This window comes from Stegostoma tigrinum, chromosome 39 (genome assembly GCF_030684315.1).
Source record: "Stegostoma tigrinum isolate sSteTig4 chromosome 39, sSteTig4.hap1, whole genome shotgun sequence".
NCBI lineage: Eukaryota > Metazoa > Chordata > Chondrichthyes > Orectolobiformes > Stegostomatidae > Stegostoma > Stegostoma tigrinum.
This window is the reverse complement of record NC_081392.1, coordinates 7816503-7830562: the sequence shown is the minus strand read 5'-3', so window position 1 is coordinate 7830562 and position 14060 is coordinate 7816503. Positions and strand designations below refer to the sequence as shown.

The window sequence follows — 14060 nt, the reverse complement described above, 5'->3', positions numbered from 1 at the left end:
TGATTTAATTTATACTAAGACCAGGCTTTGAGGGGTTAAAGCCTGTAAAACTAGATGTATTCGCTGTGATCAGATTAAATGTTAAAATGTCTTGTGTTTCACATATTTTGCATCTGTTTGAGGTCATGAGATTTCCTAGTATGTTTTAGAAATATTTGAATACCTTCCTCTTCAATAGCAGAGTTCCCAGCTGGTCAGGCATTGTTCTTATAGTCTAAGGTGTCACTTTAAACTGACAGCAACATGAACCATATGGGTATTGAAAGCGAAAGCATTCTTTAACTAGCTGGTAAACACAATCTCCTCAAGTTCAAATTTTGAAGACAGAGAGAAAGACATTTACTTTAATGCCTATCATGACCTTAAGACAAATGAAAGTGCTTTAGATGTAGTTGCTATTGCAATGTGAGAAATGTGGTGATCAATTTTTACACAGCAAGGCCCCCAAAACAGCAATGAGATAACCAGGTAATCTGTTTCAGCAATATTGGTTGAGGGATAAATATTGGCTAGAACATTGGAGAGAACTCTCGTTTTCAGTTTAATTCCATGGGATGTTTTACATCTACAAAAGAAGGAAGACTTTAATGTCTACTCTGAAAGACAGCATTTCTCACTGTGCAGTAATTCCTCTTAACTGTACTGGATTTTCAGCCTGAACAATGGGCTGTATTGCCTGGAATGGGGCTTAAACTGATTTGTGCAAAAGACGCATTCCTGTAACTCAGTGGCTGAGTCAAAGCTGAGAGGCAGCTGATTATCATTTCCTTCGCTAGTATAACCAGGCATTGATACTGGTGAATAAAGTGAGGCTACCTTCTTGACTTTACTTTATATGTTAAAAGGAGTGAAAGACAATACTTTTCAATTAACAAAAACTGAATTGTGAACAGCGATGTACATTATGTTAAATAAGCCAGTATTTGTTTACATTCAATTCTATCTGTTGCATAAGGCTTTTCGGAAGACTTGAAAAAGGTGACAAAAAAATGAGCAAAGTCACAGTGCTCGATATGTATAATGGAGGGGTAGTATTTTTTATCAACCTATTTTTCTAAGCAATCTGTTCAGAGATGTTGTTACACACTTCTGGAACAGGTGAAACTTGAACCCGGTCTCCCAGTGCAGGGTTAAGAAACTACAGCTGTGCCACAAGAGGGCTCAGGAGTTGTATTTTTATAGCACCCTGGCCTTTCAATTGGATAACTATAAATCAGGCAATAAAGGCAAACCACTTGCTATAAAGAACACAAGGACCTTCTTGTGCAGTGGTATGTCCCTACCCCTGGACTTGGAGGTCTGGGTTCAAGTCCCACCTGCTTCAAAGGTGTACAATAACATCTCTGAACAGGTTGATTCAAAACCAAAAAATATGTAAGTAATTCACACTCTCAAAAGACGAGTAATGTAGAACATCTAGTTCAGATCTCAAATTTTCTATAATGGATAGTAATTCTTCCCTGGGGCTTTCTGGGTTAGTTCTGACATATATTCTCTGCAAAGGATTTTCTCAAATGTAAGATTTGACAAAGTTGCACCAATTTAACCAAAATGATTGACTATGGGAATGGTTGCACAATTTTCAATTAACAAAAACTGAATTGTGAACAGCAACATACATTATGTAAGTAAGCCAGTATTCGTTTACATTCAATTCTATCTGTTGCATAAGGCTTTTCATGGCCTTTATAAAGCTCTGTTGTGACCCCCCCCTGTTCTAGTTTCATTAAGCATCGCTTTTCATGTATTTTTTAACACCGACCATCCTCTAGAGCTCCGTACGATGTATCTCGTTGTTTCAGGAAATGTTTATAGTTAGATATTCTAGCTATTCCTCACAAATGAAGAAGATTCTTGAAAAATTAAAGTCAAGCAGTCGTAGGATCATTCAATATAAATATAAACATGTAATTTATAATCACATCTGGTGACTGAGATTAAATATTTTCTTCCTTTAAGCCCAGTATTAAGATTGATCAAACCCTTCAAATACAAATTTTCATTTTGTTTACATTGCAATCTTCATGTTATGTATCAAAAAGCAAGGATATGTTAGAATTTATCGAAAGTCTTAAAATTCTCCTAAGAGGAAAAGTTGATATGGAGCCTAGACCTTATCAATAATTCTGTCAACGAACTGTAGCCGCCCTCATTACCCTATTTCCATTGAACTGTGAAATAAGTAAACCTTTTTGTTATCACACATTTCTGTCATGTTGCATCCCATTGCTATTCACTTCTGAATCTATTCTGCATCCTTCAGCACTGCTTCATTATCTGGTCTTTCCATGCTACACAAGTTTTAATTAAAAAGATGATGTTCTTCTTCTGCATGATTAGCTGGTGTCCTTGAAACTTTGAGTGCTTACTTCTCCCTCAAACTTATAAATTGGCCCCTATCAACATATCTCTTACTAAAGTACATTCTGTGTCAGGTTATTACTTCATTCAAACATTAAGAAGACTGCATGTCCTGCAGGAATCAGTTCAAAAGTGCAGTGTTCGCTGCCTTAGAATTGCTGTGCACCTTTTACAATGTAGCATTAATTAAAGAATTCAAATTCATGCAGCACAATCACAGCCCCAAAACATCCCAAACAGCCAGTTAGTAATTTTTGAATTGTGGACACTGTTGTGATGTCACACTATGCCCCTAAAAACAACAATGTGACAAGAGCCAGTTAAGTATCAGAAGGGTGTGAAATCCATAACCTTCTAACTCACAAGCAAGAGTGTTATTGCTGTGACTTATTTTGTAGTCATTATAAGATGTTACAGTTTAAATATTTTTTCTGTTCTGCTTAACAAAGGTTAAATTCTAATATTACTGCAACATCATATCACTCTTAGAATATTTTGCTTAATCATTTCATCAAGCTCTATTACAAAAATTTGTATTATTGGGAAATGTAAGTCAGATTGGCAGTCCTTGAGGCATGTTTTTAATTAGCTGAGAGCATTATGAATCAACTATTGTGTAGGAGTGGAATCAGGTGTAGACCAGTCTAATTAGCAGTGGTGCTGTCCCTAAATTGCTGTGGTGTAAGTTGAACTTTATAACTTATAGACTACTAGTTTCAGGACAGTAACCACTAGGCTACCTTTTTCAACCATCAGCATAGGACTAATGACCCTCACCTAACTCTCAGGTGATGGATGGTATGATATGTGATGTATTTCCTCGGTTGGGTACACAGCTGAAGATGCAGTCTTCAGTGCGGATGCAGAATTTTACACTAATCTTCCTTAACAATTGCTGCCTATTCAATTTGAAAGTCTACCAGGTATTCACAATGAGGTAAGTGCATCTTCAACGGTTTCACCTGTCTTGTTTTGCGCAGCACGGTTGAGCCAGTAGAGATTTATAGTGTCTTGTGACTTCGCTGTTAGGTTACAGGATGGAGAAGATATTCAATACTCTAGATAATATCTTAGTTTCTAAGGTTTGAGATCAGTTGAGAGGAGCACTGACCTGTTGGCTTTTACTATAACCCACAGAGAAATGGAGTGCTGAATTATCATTTAGTGGTCTCCCATAAAGGGTACAATTTACCTTGAGTTTTTGACTCCAGTTCAACTTGGCTTCGTTCAATCATATCAAATTAGTTGGATGTTACATCTTCAGCTATTCTTTGATTGTAAGCATAAAATTCCAGCATGATAACAAAGACGAATTCTTCATATATTGATGGGTGATGGCCATTGAGAGCTAATTTGAAGTCTGAAGATTCCCCCAATGGAAAGTAGTAAACAAGGTAACTTCTTAATGACAGGCTGGTAGTTTCATGATCAAGTGAGATTAGCATTTTATTCTAAATTCATTAATTCAATGCTATGGGATCTGAAACCTATCATCAAAGGGTGAGTCTGAGCCTCTGAAATATTAATTGAGAAATTTACCACAACACTACCGTACTTCAGATGCCCCTTTCTTTGATACCAAAATCATTTATTTAGTTTAATTACTCCAATATTGTGGTCAAACGGAAAAGGAGCAAACACAGTGACTATTGATCTTTCAAGTGCTCCACATACTCCAGATTGCACCAAAACACTTTCACAGACAAGAAGTTATCTTGAAGTGCAGTTATCATTTCTGTAGGAAAATTTAGTCATGCTAAAATTCTGCAGAGCAAAATCTCACAGCAGGTGAGGTATATAATCAGGTTGGTGATTTAAGGAGCTAATTTCAGAAAGAGAACCAGGGGAATTTTCTATCTTCTCTTTCAATAATCAGAGCTGCTTGCTGTCATTTCCATTTAATATCTTGTCTCTAAGACTTAAACTTCCAACACTAAAGCTATCCCTTCATTAGTACTGCACTCAGACTTAAATGATGTGCTCTGGAGCAAGATCCTATAATCCAAAAGTATAGGTGAAGACATAGTAATCATCAGCATCAATACAAAGGAAAATCAAGTGATGATACACTATATGAGAGGGTCCCAGTGCAGATGCTGAGTGACCTGTACATCTGTACCTTCTGTATTTATTTCAACGGTGATGCTACTATTTCTGAATTTAGTCTGTAACTGATCTTGGAGCTCTTCTCCCTGTTTGTCTTAACAGCAACTCAAACACGTGAACCTAGTTAACCTGTTGGAGGTATTCAGGCGGAAGCGCAAACTGCATCTGGTCTTCGAGTATTGTGACCACACAGTACTGAATGAGTTGGACAAGTACCCCAGGGGGTAAGTGAGTGACAACCCCTTCCTCTTTTTTTGTCTTTAAAAGTCTGTCCAATTTTATGTCACTTTTCTACCATCACTGCACTGCTTAAAAGTTTTGCTTTTCGTTCTGAAGATAAACTACAACAATTTAGTTCCTGAGTTCAGATCATGTTGCTGATAGTATGATTGATGCATGTTTGACTTGCTTACCAGCTGCACTACTCTGCTTGCCAACTGTGAATCCTGGTGATTTGCCAGAACATTGCACATGAACCAAAGGATGGAGAGTCCAGGTCAGAGCACAATCCTTAATCAGGTACAAGACGAACCCCTATCCCAACTAAATTTTCTATTTTGTATACTTTCACACATATGGTAGTTAATTATACTACCCACTCTACTCTAGGATAAAGCAGCAGAGAGGTAGGCCATTCAGCCCATTGTACCTGTGCCAACTCTTTAAATCATAATTACTTCTAGCCCCTTGCTCTTTCCTCAATTTTCTTCCTGAAAATATTTGTCCCCATTCTGTTTGGTAGTTGAGGTAATCACAAATTGCATTATTTAAAAAAAGACTTTTGCCTCTGGTTTTTCTGCCAATTACCTTGAAATCTGTGTTCTTGCTTAACAATCATTCAGCCACTGAATACAATCTCTCTTGTCTGTCAAAACTCTTCATTATTTTGAGCACCTCTATGAATCTCCACCTCTTACCTCTAAGAAGAACAGACAAAAAGTTTTTCTACTATTTACACATCACTGAAGTTTTCAATCCATTCTTCCAATATTTGTGGAATGCTGTGCCCCAGAGACTGGTTGAGGCAGGGCTGTTACAAATTTTAAGGTCAGATTAGAGGACTCTTTTGTCAGTCAAGAATCTAAGGTTATGGAGGATAGTCAGAAAAGTAAAGTTAAGGTCAGTCAGTTCTTGGGCACTATTTGATCTTGTCAAATGGCAGAGCAGACTCAAGGAGCCAAATGCCTTACTTCTGTATGTAACAGTCATCTATACTTTGTGAACCTTTCCCACAGTGGTATCACACAAATGAGGAGCAGGATTAGGCCATTCCGTATGATCGTGCTGATCCACTATATCAATGCTATTCTCCTGCTTCTCCCTATACTCCTTGATGCCTTTAAAATCTAAAAATTTATCTCTTCCTTGAGTACATTCAGTGACTTGGCCTGGACAGTCTTCTGTGTTAGAGAATTTCACAAGTTCGCTACTCTTTCAGTGAAGAATATTTTCCTCATCTCAGGCATAAATGGTCTAGCCTGTATCCTGAGACTGTGTCCCCACTGGTTCTAGACAATCAAACCAAGGAAAATATCTACTCTATGTCTAGAGATAATGGGAACTGCAGATGCTGGAGAATCCAAGATAACAAAGTGTGGGGCTGGATGAACACAGCAGTCGGGGAGGGAAGTTGAAATGGTTCGTGACTGGGACGTGTAGTTGTTTGTTGCGAACTGAGCGTAGGTGTTCTGCAAGTCCCCCTTTGCGGAACACCTACACTCAGTTCGCAGTAAACAACTACACCTCCCAGTCGCGAACCATTTCAATTCCCCCCCCCCTCCCCCCCGCAACTCGTTGGATGACATGACCATCCTGGGCCTCCTGCATTGTCACGATGACGCCACCTGAAAGATGCAGGAACAGCATCTCATATTTCACCCCCTGCAGCCCGAGGGCATCAATGCAGACTTCACAAGCTTCAAAGTCTCCCCTCCCCCGACCACATCCCAAAACCAGCCCAGCTAGTCCCCGCCTCCCTAACCATTCCTCCCACCTCAAGCCCCAGCCCCATCTCCAACACACTCACCTCATCCCACCTCCTTGACCTTGACTGACCTATCCCCTTCCTAACTCACCACCTACATTCACCTTCACTGGCTCTAACCCTGCCTCTTTGACCTCTCTGTCTCCTCTCACCCTATCTTCTCCTTTATCTATCTTCTATCCGCCTCCCCCGTCTCCCTATTTATTTCAGAATCCCCTTCCCCTCCCCCATTTCTGAAGGGTCCCGATCCGAAACATCAAACTTTCCTGCTCCTCTGATGCTGCTTGGCCTGCTGTGTTCATCCAGCTTCACACCGTGTTATCTCTATATAACTTCTCATTTGACTACATTGCACTGCATCTGCCATGTATTTTGCTCAATCACTCAACCTGTCTGGATCACTTTGAGGTTTTTTTACATCCTCTTCACAATTCACAGTCCTGCCCAGTTTTTTGTCAGCAAACTTGGAAATATTACATTTGGTTCCCTCACCCAGATCATTCATATATATTGTGAATAGCTGGGGCCCAAGCACTGATTCCTTGTGGTACCCATTAGTCGCTACCTGTTACTCGGGAGGGGAAGAAGACTCATTCATTCCCACTCTGTTTCCGTCTGTTAACCAATTCTTGATCCGTGCAAATATATCAACCCCATCATATGCACTTTAACTTCGCTCTCTAACCTCTTATGATGGACCTTATGAAAAGCCTTCTGGAAGACCAAATAAACTACGTCCACTGCTTGTCCTTTTATTTGTCCTCTAGGTGTGATCTCAAAAGACTGTAGAAGATTTGTTAAGCAAATAATGGTAGAATCTGCCTTCCTTGTGCAACAGTATGTTTCGTCCTCCTTACGTTGGTATTTACAATGGGTACTGATTGCTCAAAATGGTTCTTTACTACTCCTGTTCTTCTCTCCAAGCTTTGCATTCAAGTTGTCCTCAACTTATCCTGATCTAATTTTCAGAATTCTAAATAATCTAGGTTTGTTATAGTCTCCTGGTTAAATGTAGTAAAGAAACCTCAGGTCTTGTTTCTGCTGGGAGAGTGGACCCTTGCGGGCTAGGTGGATGCCAGTATGTATAACCTGAAGCCCTGCTTCTTGCCTGTCACATTTGGGTCAGCTCAAATATGATTTGTCGTTTTCCATTCATTAATCACTGTAAACTAATATATTCTGCCTGGGGTTAAACAGTGATCACAAAAGCCCTGTAAACATATCCTCAGCTCTGTTCTGGAAATGAAAGGTCCTTTTCAACTGTTTAATCCAGTTATTATCAGTGACTCTTTTTTAATTCATGCAGTCACTTAATAATAATGGTATCACTGTGTTCTGCCAGTGTTCTAGCACCAGGGTTTGGCTCAGGGCCTTTGTCATTGCACGTTATCTAGGAGTCACTCATTGGTTGCCTGGTGACGCATTGTGCCTGGGACTTCAAACCAAGGCCTAAAGGGAAAAGAATTTTGAGTGTTCAGCTGTGTGCAGTTAAACGATTAAAGGAAACCATTTCAAAAGCCCTGAGGGGCAACAACAGAACACAAAGGGTACTAGGAAAAGGTTAAGAAATACAGATTGAGATGTATGATCTGAATTTTTTTGGCTATTTACACTGCAAGAAAAGCCTTGGGTGCAGTGAACAGAGGTTGCTGCCTGACTTGTCTCACTCCATTTATTTTTATTGCTGATTACCTGTCAACTGTTACCCTGGACTACCAAACACACCCTGGGCTTAATGATGATGCCTAGTTCTCCACTGAACAAGGACCAGAAGTTGTTTGGGTCAAGAGACAAGGTGAAAAGTTGGGATAGGGTTGGTTTCAAAATCCGGTGGTGTATCAGGATAGAAGACTAACAGTAGACATGTCTCTGCTTTACCCTAAAAAATGCACAGACATACTATCAGATAATAAGACCACAGTAACTCTGAATTTGGTTCAATCAACACATCTGGCACCTTCCAACACACCCCATCCCCCCAAAAAAAAACTGAACCACAGCTCTCTCTTCAACCTGCCACTGGCCTTGTGAATGACTGACTGTTAACTTATCTAACGTGCTGAGCAGGCTCTAAGGCCCACGGTTGGTTTGCAAGTGGCATTCTACAGTCTCCGGGGTAACCGTTTATACTTCAATTCATTCTGGTGGCAATAGCAGGAGGAGTTAGAGGTCACAAGGGAGAGAGGGATGGGAATGACAAAAAGAGGAGGAACTGTCAGTGGTGGTGGAGGGAGGAGGAATGCAGATGTCAAGAGGATAATTGAGAGACACGCACGTGAGAGGAGGGGAAAGCCAAGAACAGCAGAATGTGTAGTGTTTGCCATGGCAACAAGGCACTGTTTGCATTTGCAAGCAGCACATTTACAGTCAGAGTTAGGTTCTGTCCTGCATATTAACCAGATGGCTGCAGAGAAAGAAGTGTAGACTTAATCAGTTGATGGGAAACAATTAAACAGCAGCTTTTGGATTCTTTTAGGATCTATCATTGTAAAGCAACCATTTGAAATTTTATTTCCTGAGTAAGAGATGAAAAATTATAAACAGACTGCAAGTTAATTAAAGATAACAAAGTGTGGAGCTGGATGAACACAGCAGGCCAAGCAGCATCTAAAATTGTACAGCAGAAAAATGGGACAAGAGTCAAACTTGTTTTCTAGACAATACATCGAGTAGCCCTATGTAGGACATTTAATAGAACTGTTCTAAAACACATTCCTGACCTATCAGGTTTGAGGCTTGATTTGGATTCGGTTCAACAACATCCTAATATTCCTAAATGTTGCACAATTGGATAGACAATTGGATAGATTGGATTATAATCCAGCAAAACTCAGAGTACTACTATTCTATTTTAGCCAGCAAGGAGCCAAAATTAAATTGTGGAAAATCTCAATTGTTACATATCCTCACACTTTTTCCCTGTTGAAAGTAGTGGGAATGTGTTGGAAGGATTAACAAGTTGGTTATCATTACCTATTGAACTAAAGAGCAAATGGCAAGCACCACAGGTACAAGCCTTTTGACCCACCAAGCCTGCAGTGACGCATTACTCTTTTCTGAACTAAAAACTTTGTCTCTATGCAGTCTGTATCCCTCTATTTCCTGCCCTACTCATGCATTTATCAAGATGCCTCTTAAGTGTTGCTATTGTATCTGCTTCTATCACCTCTGCTGGCAACACATTCCAAGCACTTAACTTTAATTTTTTTTAAAAACTGCCTCTCATAATTTTGTCATCTTCTGTCAGGTTGCCCCTCAGCCTCTGACATCCAAGTAAAGACAACACAATTTTTCCAATCTCTCCTCATAGCTAATACCCTCCCAACCAGGCAATATCCTGGTACACTTTTTCTGTACCCTCTCCAAAGCCTGCACATTCTTCTGACCAGAACTGTACGCAGTATTCCAAATGTGGCCTCACTAGAGTCCTATTCAGCTGCAACATGACTTGCCAAACTATGCTCCAATTGATGCAGGAAAGGATGTCATCCCTCTTGACCACGTTATTCACTTATATTGCTACTTTCAGGGAACTGTGGACCTATACACCTAGAACCCTCTGTAAGTTGATGCTTCTAAGAGTTCTGCCATTTATTTCCCTCCAGCATGAGACCCTCCAAAATGCATCACCTTGCATTTGTCCAGATTAAATTTCATCTGCTATTTCTACGCCCAAATGTCCAGCCTATCTATATCCTTGGCAATCCTCCTCAATATTCTCAGCTACCCCAATCTTTATGTTGTCTGCAAACTTACTAATCAGACCACCTACATTCAGCTCCAAACCATTTATAATATAACAAACGACATGGGTCCCAGCACTGATTACTACGGAACATCACTGGTCACAGATCTCCAGTCAGTAAACACTCTTCTACCACTATGACCAAGCCAATTCTGTATGCATCTTACCGGTTCACTGCAGATTCCATGTGACTTCACCTCTTCTATCAGCCTGCCAGGAGAGACTTGTCAAAGGCCTTTTGCTAAAGTCTATATAGGCTACATCTACCTGCCCTCATCTTTGTCACTTTTTTAAAAACTCAACCAAGTTTATGAGACAACCTCCCATGCACAAAGCTATGCTGCCTGTCACCAATAAGTCCATATTTTTCCAAATGTAAATAAATCCTGTCCCTAAGGATTTTCTCCAATAATTTCCCTACCATTGAAGTAAGGCCCACCAACCTGTAATTATCTGGATTATCTCTATTGCCCTCAAAAAAAAACAAGTGTTATTCTCTAGTTCTCTAAGACCTCTGCTATGACTAAACAGGATACAAGATTTCGCTCAAGACCCTAGCTATTTCCTCCCTTATCATGAATACTTTTAGTATAACCAAAAAGTATTTGTTTGAGTACTAAACACACTTCTGGCTTGGAGGCATAGGTGCTGTCTTCTGAACCACAAGATATTTTTGAAAGTAACTGGTATGTGTCTGCCACAAGTTTTATTTTAATCTTAAAAATGGTTAGGAATGTCTAGTTTTCACTCTGGAATTCTTTTCTGGATCTAAAAGGAAGCTATGATTTATTAGCAACCAACAAAAGTACAGGGAAACAATTACCCTCTGACTTTAAAGTGTTCCTAATTCACATTTATTATATGGTGTGAACTTAACGGGGCCTACTCCATAGCAGCAGAATAATACACTGTGTGTTACCTGATCCTTGCATACTATAGAGATAACAGCAGGCCATTCAACCTCTCAAGATAACAAAGTGTGAAGGTGGATGAACACAGCAGGCCAAGCAGCATCTCAGGTGCACCTGAGTTGCTGCTTGGCCTGCTGTGTTCATCCAGCTTCACACTTTGTTATCTTGGATTCTCCAGCATCTGCAGTTCCCATTATCACTCATTCAACCTCAAGTCTGTTTTCAGGATTCATTTGTTTGCCCAACTTTGCTCCACGGACTTCAATTAGCTGGCAAAAAGCTATCAATTTTAGTCTTCAATATTTCAATTAATTCATAGCCTTTTGCAGCAGAGACTTTCCACTGCCCTTTCAAGTACAAGTGGTTTTTGAGTGACTGGCTCAGAGTTTCATGGAAACATCCCCTTCCTCTCAATTCTCTACCAGATGCAAATATATTCCAGTTGAAGTATGACTTAAGTTTCTGCATAAGTGATGTGCAATTTGCTCATCTTTGGTTGCTGGTGTGGGGTTACAAGGAAAAGGCAGGAGATTGGCACCCAGTTAAAATGCTCAGAGAGCTGACACAGAAATAATGGGCTGAATGGCATCCTTCTGCACCATCATAATCCTGTGATTGTTGTGTTCTGTTCAATATTGAGATGTTCTGATTTAGTACCCACTCACCTTTTCTGCAGTTGCAGTCGGATTAAGGTGCAAAACGAAGTTACACAACTGACGAGCAACCATTAATGTAGCAGGAAAGTATTTCTCTGACTACAGAAAATTACTATCTAAAACAATTGAATCAAGTTGCTGCTACTAAGCTTCACAGATCTCAAGGCTCTGTGTTCAGTGGGTATTAGAGGAAATAAAAACAGACAGAGTTCTTGCTTGTGATCACTTACTGTCCAGTGGCATATGAGAAAAGTGCACATGCATATCTGTTCATATGAGGTTGGTAAGGGCACAAACTTCAGATATGGTAGTTCCCATGAATTGCTTGATTGCATGTTTTCTTATATTTGTTATGTCCAACTGGTAAAAGGTGATAGAGCCCAAGCAAAAATGTTACAGAAGAGGGAGGAAGATGGTAGTGGCAACGGTTACTAGTGTATAAATGTTTAAACTATGCCGCCCCCTTTCTTGTAGCTCTGTAGGTGCCATTTATACCACTCATGCCATGGCTGCTAATTAACTGCTGTCTCATTTAGTTTCATGTGACAGTAATTAACTTCTACTGCAACCATCTCATTTGCACAGAAGTGGGGTGCTTTCTAGTGGAGCAGTGAAGGCCTTGGTAAGAAAGACAATTAAAGTGTCGAGTGAAAGGAGACCTTTGTGACTATAAATAGCAGACTCCTTGCAGTTCATGTCTGCAGCTCTAAATAATGCAACATTACTTCTTTTTAAAAACACCTCATCAGCTCCTCTTACACCGCCACACTTGAGCTGGTTCAGCTCAGTCTTGTGTAGGATCACGTCTGATGTGAGGTTTGAATGACAGTACATTTAAAAAATAGACATCTATCTCCTTCTCTTTTCCCCCCTTCCAGAGTTGCAGAGGATCAAGTGAAGAGCATCATAAGGCAAACGCTGCAGGCTGTCAACTTCTGTCATAAGCACAATGTAAGTGTGAAGGAAAGAGTGCTAGGATGGTACCAGGGATGGGCAGTATGTTTTCACGATCTGGAATGCCTCTACAGAAACCGATTCAATAGTCAATTTCAGAAGAGAATTGGATAAACATTTAAAAGACTGCATTTGTTGTGAACACCACCACTAGGCATGTCCATGCATGTGCAGAACAAAGGTTTGCAGTGCTATGTATTTGCAATGTTACAAAACAGCAGCAGCCAGGAATCTTACGGTCTTTAAGCACAGGAATGACTCGTATTGTTTGTCAGTATACTGTTAGTGTATTTCCCTAACATCCACTGCACCAAAGCCAGTGAACATAGGTCAGCGTTAATTACCAGTACTTGTTAAACTCACTGACAGTGTCTGGTTGCCTCAAGTTCTGAAGAACTATCACGATCAGGCAATTCCTGCAGGCTGAGCTTGCACAAGTTGGGGTTTGCAATTCTATCCCACCATGGTGGAATATCTTGTCTGTACTCTGTTCAGGCTTAACTGTGAAATGATCCTAGGATGCAATCACATTAGGTTGCCACATGGAACTAGTTCCATTACTGAGTTGGCTTGCTCACCAACAGTGTTGCATCATCCAGGTAATTTGGACAGGAACCTTATGTGGCAGAGAAGGATGGCAGCTTGCTTTTGCTTCATTTGTGTTAACAACGTGCTACCAGTTTTCTTAGTCAGTTTTGGTGTTAAGCCACATTTTGTTTCACAACCTCACAATGATGAGATTTCTCATCGTTGACTTCCAGTCTGATTTCCAGATTGAAACACTGGTTTGACAGCGGCATATTTGACCATTTACGCCTCTGTACACGTAGGACAGACTCTAAAGGAGCTGAATTAAATTATGCAGTTGATTCCTTCTTTTGTGGAGCCATAAGCCCACAGTACAAAATACCAACTGTATAGTCTGTGGTAAACGACAATATATTTACCTCACAGTGTAAAGCCTTGGACCAATGAATAAATTGCATGAACTCCTTGTTCTTGGCCTGGGTTACTCCTATGCTGATGCTGACTGACTTTCAGCGGCTGTGTTTCTCTCCCCCTCTCTCTTCTCCCTCAGTGCATCCACAGAGATGTGAAACCAGAGAATATCCTCATCACCAAGCATGGAGTCATCAAGCTCTGCGATTTTGGCTTTGCAAGAATCTTGAGTGAGTTTCCTTTCTCCATCAGAGATGCCAAACCTGTGGCAATACTTCTGTATGTATATTATTTGGTCAGTTGAAGAGATTTTTAACTTTTAAGTTACTCAATCTTGCATTTCAGAGCCTCAACTTAGGAAAAAGATTGAACCTTTGAGCAAATATGTGGATTCTCTTACTTTG

General features: G+C 40.2%; 1 protein-coding gene across 2 annotated transcripts in view; it reads left to right on the top strand.

Moving 5' to 3' along the window:
* LOC125447767 (cyclin-dependent kinase-like 1) overlaps nt 1-14060 on the top strand; it is a 78188-nt gene that overhangs the window by 31058 nt on the left and 33070 nt on the right. For both annotated transcript variants that reach the window (XM_048522462.2, XM_048522461.2), the window contains exons 2-4: nt 4570-4691; nt 12642-12714; nt 13796-13886. In XM_048522462.2, coding sequence (XP_048378419.2) covers nt 4570-4691; nt 12642-12714; nt 13796-13886 — 286 coding nt within the window. The remainder of the gene's footprint in view (nt 1-4569; nt 4692-12641; nt 12715-13795; nt 13887-14060) is intronic.